General features: G+C 38.5%; 1 protein-coding gene across 1 annotated transcript; it reads right to left on the bottom strand.

Moving 5' to 3' along the window:
- Positions 1–821: 821 nt before the first annotated feature.
- SPAM1 (sperm adhesion molecule 1) lies at positions 822–9,139 on the bottom strand. The gene is made up of 3 exons (XM_028105009.2): positions 8,183–9,139; positions 7,217–7,306; positions 822–1,397 (listed from the first exon to the last, which is right to left on the bottom strand). The coding sequence occupies exons 1-3, from the start codon at positions 9,137–9,139 to the stop codon at positions 822–824; spliced, it is 1,623 nt and encodes a 540-aa protein (XP_027960810.2).
- Positions 9,140–9,592: the final 453 nt, after the last annotated feature.

Below are 9,592 nucleotides of genomic sequence, written 5' to 3'. Positions count from 1 at the left end.
GAATATCTACTAAACCATGTACAGAGTTGACAGGATAATCACTTTTTAAAGATTACCTTTTTATAAAACATAACTTGAAGAAATTATCAAATGAAATAGCTAAAATCCATAGTTCCATGCTCAAGGCAGACAGGTACACTTGGGATATTGCATTTTAAAAGACAAGGTTTATTACCATAATAATTTCTTGACATTTTTATTGCAAATTACAAACTACTCAGAAAGACATTCATTTGAAGTAAATTGGCATTATTTAAATCTTTACTTTTCTCAGAAATAACACTAGGCCTCTAAGTGTTATAGACCTTACAATCAGTCTAGATTGTACCAAGAATATAACAGATACCTGTTAGTTCTGTCTATACATCATGGTATGTGAGATATTTGCTGTAGACTCATGGCAATTAGAAAATACAAAGTTAGATATCATCTTACAAAGCAAATTCTATGCAATATTAATAATTAACATTCTACTCGGATTTTCAAAAGCAAAATGTAGTATCAATGGATTTAGTAGTACTGCCCTGACTACAATTTTGAAAATTAAACATGCTAGCCAACATACTTTGTTTATCAATTAATAATAATCTCAGGTTCATTTTGATCATGAAAAAGCAATCTTTGCTCAAAAAATCAAAATACTATCTTGGCCATGAGTTTTGATTCACATTTCAAATATAAGTCTTTACGTATATAGGTATTATCACTTGCCTAAAAAAATCTAAGCTAGCTAAACTATTACAGAGATGTAAAAGATATTAAAACAATGTATGTAGACAGAAAATTTAATAAACACCGAGCTTGTACTTGAATAGGTTGTTTTATTGTTTCTTATTTCGAATATATACACTCTTATAGCCCACTTGAGGGGTTTTGGAGTTGGCTCCTACTATCAATCTGGCTTTGAGGCACCTACTAAGATCTTTACCAGGATCACACGGAGACCCTGTGGCAGGTGGCATGATGGATAAGATACTGCTGGAAGTGGCAGATTTCCCCTTCCAGCTAGAAAGATGACCAGGGGGTTCTGCGTTTAGAAAAGCATCTATACAAACATCTCCAGCAACACATACTTTAACAGTATGAATTTCAGTCATATCAGCTCTCTCCTGACAACGGACATTGGCATAACAAGCGCAATAAAATTTGTTGGAAAATTGGTGCAGGTCTTCCAGTGTGGGTTTCCCTTGTACTGTGTATCTTCCACTTTTCTCAAGTTGAATAGCAAAATTCTCTGGGTTCAGGTGAAGATAGTCACTTGAATTCCAATGTTTCCTTATACACACTCCCTGCTCCTGGCAAAGCACTTGGTTACACATTTTGGCTGCTAGGGTGACGTTGATTATGTAAGGATTCAGTTTATTCTTCATGTAATTGTCTAGCTCTGTGCAAGATTGCTGTAAAATTATAAGAAGGTTAGAATATCAAGGGACAAGTTAGTTCATCTGTGAATTAATTCACTGTTATATGCAAGTTCTAAGGAAGCATGATAAAACAAGACCCAGCAAGAGGCAGGGAATAGTTTACCTTTTTGACCTTATCAAGCAAGATTATTCCAACTGTTTTTGTAACATTTGTAAGTAAGTTTCACATGCCATTTCATGTCAATGAATAATTGACCAGTTGAACCCTAACTTCAAACTAGCCTTGGACTTCTTTAATAATTCATAAACTAATGGCGCAGAATGGTAGAGCAGTTAGAGAATGGTCTCTGGGGCCCATCTTCCCTCATTGATCACAGTTCCATTAATGACTAGCTCTGTGACCTTGGGCATCTTGCAAGCATTCTTAGCTTCCTATCTGGATGACCTTGGGTGAATCAGTTAACCTGGCTACACTTCAGCTTCATCATTTGTAAAATAAGGATGATTATAGCACTTAACTCAGATGAAAAGATACAATGTATATAAAAGTGCTTAGCACAGGGCCCAGCATATCACTGGTTAGCCCTCAAGAAATTACAAATAAAGGTAATAAGAATCGTCTTTGTGGGACAAGTTTAAAGAGCATAAGAAAGATTTCTCGACTGCTGGCTCAAAACAACAAGATGTTGGTAAATCCATTGATACTACATTTTGCTTTTGAAAATCAGAGTAGAGTGTTAATTATTAATATTGCCTAGAATTTGCTTTGTAAGATGAGGTTCAACTGAGTATACTTTATGTTAAATGTTATGTATAGTTCAAGTTATGGGTGAATTATGACAGCTCTTTTACAAATATACTTATTTGGCAGAGCACAAGTGACAAGTAACGAAAATGATTCATCTTGAGACTGGTGCATTCTAAAACTGGGATGCTGTCTTTTTAAAAACACAGAAGATAGTCACTCGCTTTCTTTCATAATCCATAGTTCCACTGAGTAAGCTGGCTGTGCTAGTCCTCCAGCAGACCAAAGGAAGTGATGGTAGTAGATCAGAAGGCAAGCCAAGGCAGCTTCTACTTGACTCTATCTCATTATATTCCTTGAGGTGATGCCATCGATGGTAGGAAGAATAGGGCCTTCCAAGAATGTCCATACTCTAATGCCCTGGAACCTGTGACTATGTTACCTTGCATGGCAAAAGGAATGTTACACATATGATTGCAGAGAAGAGTATGGACCTTGAGAGATTATCCCAAGTTATCTGGATGGGCTCAATCTAATCACATGAGTCCTTTAAAAATGTAGAAACTTTTCCAGCTTGGATTAAAAAAAAATGAGATGGAAGAAAGAGAACAAATTCAAAAGTAAAGGAGACTCAACCCAGCATTGCTGGCTTTGAAGATAGAGAGGAGAGGGCCAAGAGCTAAAGTATGCAGTGAACTCTGGAAGCTGGAAATGACCCTTAGCCATAGTCAGCCAGAAAATAGACATCTCGTTGCTACAACCACGAGGAAATGAATTCTACCAACAACCCAGATGAACAAATGAGGATCCTCCCCTGGAAAGGAATGCAGCCCTACCAACATCTTGATTTTAGTCCATTATGACCCATGCTGGACTTCTGAACTACAGAACTACAAGATAATAATTCTCTCTTGTTTAAACTAAGTGTGTTGTCATTATTATGGCAGCAATAGAAAACCTCTTCTTAATCCTAGTTTTGCATGGTGTTTAGAATAAAATTCAACTTCTCCCGACTTATATACAGCCTGATGTGAGGTAACCCTTCCTTCCTCTTGAACACCTACCTCTCCCTTACCCACTCTACCTTAGGCATGCTAGTTGTTTCATAAGCATGGCGGGTTCATTTCAAAGGGCGCTTACTTATTCCCTCTGCTTGGAATGCTCTTTCCTCTAATTTTTAACATGGTCGCTTTATCTTGTCATTCAGAGTGCAGCTTTAATTAAACCTCAGACACCTTTCCTATCTACTCTCTCACATCTGTTTTAATTCTCTGCATAGTACTTATCACATCAAATATTTTTCTTGTTTGCATATTGTTTCCCTCCAACATTAATATAAGCTCCATGAGTGCAGAGACTTTGCCAGTATTCTTCAACACTGTATCCCCTGGGCGCAAGATATATGAGAATTGATACAAGTTCACATGACAGTCTGAGTGACCACAGAGACAAGAGCTGGGCAAAAAGAGGAGTAAAGTATGACAATGGTTTGAGAATTGTTAGCCTACACAAGATGTAGTCTTTGGAAGGATCTGAAACGATTTCTAAAAGATAAGGCCTGGTTTATAGCATTTGTCAATTTCCATGGTATAAATACATCTGCCATGGCCAATTTTAAGCTATCAACCTGACATCACTGAGTGATTGGAAATCAAGCACACGTTATGGTAGTATGGTGTGAAGAATCACATCATTACATACTATTTCCACTTATAGATACAATAGATGTAAAATTCCTCAAGAGATAATAATAAAGTGAAGTATGTAACTGATATATTTTGAGTATTTATTATGGTTTTCTTTTTAGATTTTATTAATTTATTTGACAGAGAGAGAGAGAGAGCACAAGCAGGGGAAGCGGGACAGGGAGAAGCAGGCCCCCCACCGAACAGGGAGCCCGATGCGGAGCTCGATCCCAGGACCTTGGGATCATGACCTGAGCCTAAGGCAGCTGCTTAACCAACTGAGCCACCCAGGTGCCCCGAGTGTTTATTACTTTTGTTTTTGACAGTACTTATTTCATTCTAAGTTTTGGTAATTTAATTTTTAATAATGATTGTGTTAACAACCAGTTCACAAAATTTCTAAATATTTAACAATCAGATCTCATGAGCTGGGACCAGTAGGAGCTGGCTGTCATACCACTGAATCTAATAAAATGGAATGGAAGGAAATAGCTTGCTTACATTTGATAACAATTGTTTTAAGTCAATTTCAGTCATTAAACCTGCAGTTACCAGTTTCTCAAGTTGCCAATGAATCAGAGGAAATAAGATGAGTAATCCATGATTCTATTGATTACAAATGGCATAGAAAAAAGGGGAAGTAATGATAGAACTAGCATTCAGAATCAGCATTTGGGAAAAGTAAGCAGAAATACATAAAACAGAGACCACAGGGGGCAATTTCAAGGCAGTGTCATTAGGTAGAAAATAGCCATATTTAAATTGAAGAACTGTCCCTGTATGAAAAATGCTGAAGATGATCTGAGAGTCATGGTTGAAGAATGTAAATCTAAGATTAAAGTGCAATAATAATTTAAAAAAAAAAAAACAGGTGTGACAATTAAATAGTATGTCATGCCATACTACTAACTGGAGAAAGCCTGATTCACTCCTCATCAGAGTAAGCGTGGAGTTCTCAGCTCTTAAAAAAAAGAAAAAAAAATGGAAGTAGTATGGGAATTTATAAATGATTCCATCAGAGAATTTATAAGACCCTTGAGAAAGGTGTTTACAGATTTGAGAAACAGTGAATGAAAATTAGGAATATATTTGGGAGAATTATAATTCTTAAATGATTTTCTGACATGAAAGATTTTGCAAATGGGACATATGTCTTTCTCCAAACTTACATTATTTCTCTTTATCAGTGATCAAGCCAGAGATAATAGAGTTCTACCAAATAAGTAGAAGGGCTCAGATTACTTTGAAACAGTCTCATGATGGGAACTACTGTTGAGTACTTTTATAAATGAATTAACAATATAGCGAGTCTATCTGGAGGACAAGAGAAAAAAAAGGTCTCTTCTGGTTTTAGAGGGCTGTATAAAGTCTCTTCTCTCTAGGTCCTAGGATAAGTCTCCCGGGCCATGAGCTCCATGGGACATTCTCTATGGCACCTAAGTCACTCATATTTCCACGTTAGAGAAGGAAAAGTTGATCTCCAATTCAGCAGTGTCCATGTGATAGCTTTACTCTTGAGTCAAGAGGATTGAAGAGGTGGGGAAGACAGATCTGATACAGAGGATTAAATGAGGATGAAAATGAAGAGAGAAAAGGATTGGGTGGTGATAGTTAAAGGCTTTTTGAAATAAAGAAAGTTCATTAGGAGGAAATAAAAACAAGTCATCCATGCAGGGAAAAAATGCCATTTTTTCCCAATAAAACAAGTTTTACTCAAAATTTTACGTAAAATAGACAATAGTACATATAACCTATGGAAAATAAAGAGGCATACCTTTTCCTCTCCCTTAGAGAAGTTTTGAACAATTTAGTAATATTTTTAAAAAGTAATTCCCAATTGCCTATGCAGCCTTAGGTCCTCACTCCTGGATCCTTTTTCTTCCTCCCTGCCCCGCCCCCACCAAACCATTCCTCCCAAAGTCTTTCCCGTCTCAGAGGCCGCTTCCTTCAAGCCAAAAGCCTCGGAGTCATCTTAACCACTTCTCTTGTCCGTCCTACTCATCCGATCCCTCAGTCCAACCTCTCCGTTCTGCTGTTGGGTTATATTCAAACCACGCGCCAGCAGATACGGTCCAAGCCATCGACAGTTTCCTCTCCCTGCTCCTGCTCTTGCCCCTCCACCATTGGATCCTCAGCTCAGCTAAGTAAGAAACGTTTGTCAGAGATTGCAGCTCTTCTGCTCAAGCCTCCTTGCGGCCTTCCGTGTCAGAGTGAAAGCCCCATGGTGGCCTACGAAGCCCTCCATCTGACCCTCGTATCTTCTCACTGACAGCACTCTTACCCCTTTCTTCCTTGCTCACTGCACTCTGGTCACACCTCCTCCATCTTTTTTTGACGAGCACTTTCCAGCCTGAAGGCTCTTGCACTTACCATCCCTGACTTGGTCCCTTGGAGACTTGGTCCCTGGTTTCCATCAGGTCCCTGCTCCAGCAGCACCTCATCACAGAGGCCTTCTGTGACTGCCCCATCTTAAGCACTGCCATTTTATCTCTGTTTATCCTGCCTACACGGTTTCATTGCTCTTTGTTGCACCTATCACTACCTGACATTATCCTATCTAGATATGTTGTATTTCCACTTGTAAGGATGCAGCTTCATGGTGAAGGGACTTCGCTTCGTTCACTGCTACATTTCTAGCACCTAGAATTATCTGGCACTTAATCATAGGAGATGTTCAATAAACCAAGGGCCAGCAAACGTCTTCTGTATAGGGGCAGACAGTAAATATTTGGGGGTTTTGAATGATACAGTCTCTGCCATAACTATTCAATTATTTCTTCGTACAGCAAAAGCAGCCATAGACACCTAAACTAAGGCGCATGCCTATATTCCACTAAAACTTTACCGGTAGACACTAAAATTTAAATCTTACCTAATTTTCACCTATTATAAATACTATTCTTTTGGAGTTTTTTCCCATCCATTTAAAAGGGTAAAAATCATTCTTGGCCCCTGGCTGTCATTTGCTGACCCTTGTAATAAACTGCCATTGAATGACTAAATGAATAAGTAAAAGAAGTGCTTAATAAACAGTAATGGAATGAATGAAAGAATTGACTATTCTTTCATTGACTAGTTCATGGGTTTTTTGAGAAGAGACATATCACAGTAAAGTACAAAAAGCCAAACACCATGCCAGAACACTGAGTTTGTCATCCTGTTTTTGCCACTTGCTAACCACATAGCCTAGAGAATTTTGGTCAAGTTCACTGAATTTCTGTTTTCTCACCAGAAAACAGGTACAATTTTTTCTGCCTCATAGCATAACCACACAAATGAAGGACAGTTTGATGCAACCAGTATTAATTGAGCACCTACTACTGTGTGCCAAGCATAGTACTTATTTTATTATTCAGTACAGCAATCCTCAAAAACATTAAAAGAATACATGTTTTCATCTATTTCCTATCAATTCAACTTACCACATTTTTGGTTAAATTGAGGCTTCCCCATATTATCATTCCAGAGACACCTAGAGAAACTGTTTCACCGATTGTATTCACAAGGTCATCCTGGTGAATGTGACAGAAAGAGTTAACAGAAATAAAATAGAAATGCTGTGCATAAGACAGTAACACCAAAGCTGAGAATTCTGACTTAACAACGATAATTCAAATATTTCCCCACTATTTCTATTTTTGTTGCCACCACGACCCCACTACAACAAAAATACAGATTTTTTTTTCTGTTATTTTAATTCCTTCTCTTGACAAACCCTGTGAAAGAAAAAAAAAGAGGACTGAGTTAATACAATGTCTATGCTACCTAGTTTTTTTGTTGTTAAGATATTATATGATTACATTAAAATGAAATACTTTCTTGAGACACCTGGGTGGCTCAGTCAGTTAAGCGTATGCCTTCAGCTCGGGTCCTGATCCCAGGGTCCTGGGATCGAGTCCCTCATCAGGCTCCTTGCGCAGTGGGGGACCTGCTTCTCCCTCTGCCTGCTGCTCCCCCTGCTTGTGCTCTCTCTCTCTGTCTCTCACAAGTAAATAAATCTTAAAATAAATAAATAGGGGCGCCTGGATGGCTCAGTCGTTAAGCGTCTGCCTTTGGCTCGGGTCATGATCTCAGGGTCCTGGGATCGAGCCCCGCATCGGGCTCCCTGCTCTGCGGGAAGCCTGCTTCTCCCTCTCCCACTCCCCCTGCTTGTGTTCCCTCTCTCGCTGTGTCTCTCTCTGTCAAATAAATGAATAAAATCTTTAAAAATAAATAAAAAATAAAATATATTCTTATTTTGCATTTATATAACAATGCAGAACTACCTGTGTGCATATTCCTAAAGGATGTTAAAAGCCAAATCTCACTCCCTTCAAAAATGATGTTGAATTCCACTAAACGCCTTTTGTGGATACTACTTCATAGGCCTCACACCTTGATTCACTCACCTCAGAAAGATATTTCAAAGACACATCAGTAAAAACTGGACGGGTATATACAAAAATTGGAAGTGGATGTTTAACACTGGATACTTTAGAAACCCGGATGGTTTCCCAAATACGATTGCGGACATAGAAAGCCGCGTACGGAGAAGATTTTAATTTGCTATTCAGATAAATGGATGGGAAAAGGGCTGTGCTTTCCTTCCACATCCAGTTGAGTTCGTCATTTCTTTTCTTTTCTAAATCAAAGCAACTTCCATTGTAACCGGGGGTCTTATAATTATGATTGTAACAGTCAGGAAAGAGATAATAACCCCATAAATAATTTGGCCGAAGGAATTTTCCCAGTTTTAAGGTCTCTTGCATGAAACATTTTCCTGCCTTTTCAAAATCTGCTTTGGCTATCTTGGTGGCCTCTGTGGCATTAAGTTCTATATGTTGTTGCTGAGCCAAGTCAATAGACTGGCGCTTGTAAATATCTTTAGGTTTCCAGTTTCTTGCCCAGACAGGCCTCCAGTTTTCCCAGTCAATGACAGCCAGGCCAATGGTGTCTCTTTGTATGTAATGCTCAATATCTTCCTTGGCTTTCTCCAAGTGCTTTTTTAAGTTTCCAGCCTGGGGGATTCCTCCATTCACATTTTTCCCAGTCTTTTCATTTATGTGAGGATAGTAGCCAAGTCTGTCAGCATAAAATAATGTAATGCCTTGTCCTGTGGCACTTTTTTGAGGGCTTCCTACTAAAGAGAAAAGGTTCAGATCTAGCTGCACGTTAAACTTTTTAGCACAAAGTTCAGTCGGGGCATTCCAGCCCCAGAGGAAAGATACACTGGGGATAAAAGGGGGTGCTCTGAACTCCTGAGTCAAGCAACATGGAATCAGAAGGAAGGTGAGCACTGCTTGGGTGATTCCGCTGGACCCCACAAAACTCCTAAAGAAGATATGCTGGAACCTGAGCACACCCATTGCAAAGGTTAATGACTATGAAAATTTCTTCCCAAACACTTCGGCTTGTCCGATATTTCATCCAAGATCTAAGTACAGAAGAGAGAGAGAGTGGAGTGAAGCCACTTTGGTGGATAAAAGGGTATAATGATCACGTTATTTTAAATATTCTTCTTCTTCATATTTCAAGAATATTTTGCAAGTTGCTTCATCTATAACTGGAAAAAAATAAATATAGAATATATTGTTACACTATGTTTCTGTATCAAGACTATCAACTTTATCAAGTTCTCAACTTGGAAGTGCAGTAGTTTAATTCAGTTTTCCAAGCTGGAGCACTCCTGTGTTTGAATCAATAAAATTATTTTCTCTTCTGTATGATACAGATCCTATAACAGCTTACATTTGTCTCATCTTTCCAAATCATGACTGAGCCTACAGAGAGGTGAATGTAGCTATTTTTCCTTTTGCCTT

This window comes from Eumetopias jubatus, unplaced genomic scaffold (genome assembly GCF_037043125.1).
Source record: "Eumetopias jubatus isolate StellerSeaLion01/CBP00866 unplaced genomic scaffold, mEumJub1_p1.0 scaffold_14, whole genome shotgun sequence".
Lineage (NCBI taxonomy): Eukaryota > Metazoa > Chordata > Mammalia > Carnivora > Otariidae > Eumetopias > Eumetopias jubatus.
Note: the sequence above shows the minus strand (reverse complement) of the source record. Positions and strands in the feature narration are given on the sequence as shown.

Excerpts from the sequence above, each read along its gene's own strand:
- SPAM1 (XM_028105009.2), bottom strand. The coding sequence starts at position 9,139 with ATGGGTGTGCTCAGGTTCCAGCATATCTTCTTTAGGAGTTTTGTGGGG. Across the intron at positions 7,307-8,182 it reads CTTTGAAATATCTTTCTGAG|GATGACCTTGTGAATACAAT; the intron begins GTGAGTGAATCA and ends CACATTCACCAG. Across the intron at positions 1,398-7,216 it reads TCAATTTAACCAAAAATGTG|CAATCTTGCACAGAGCTAGA; the intron begins GTAAGTTGAATT and ends ATAATTTTACAG.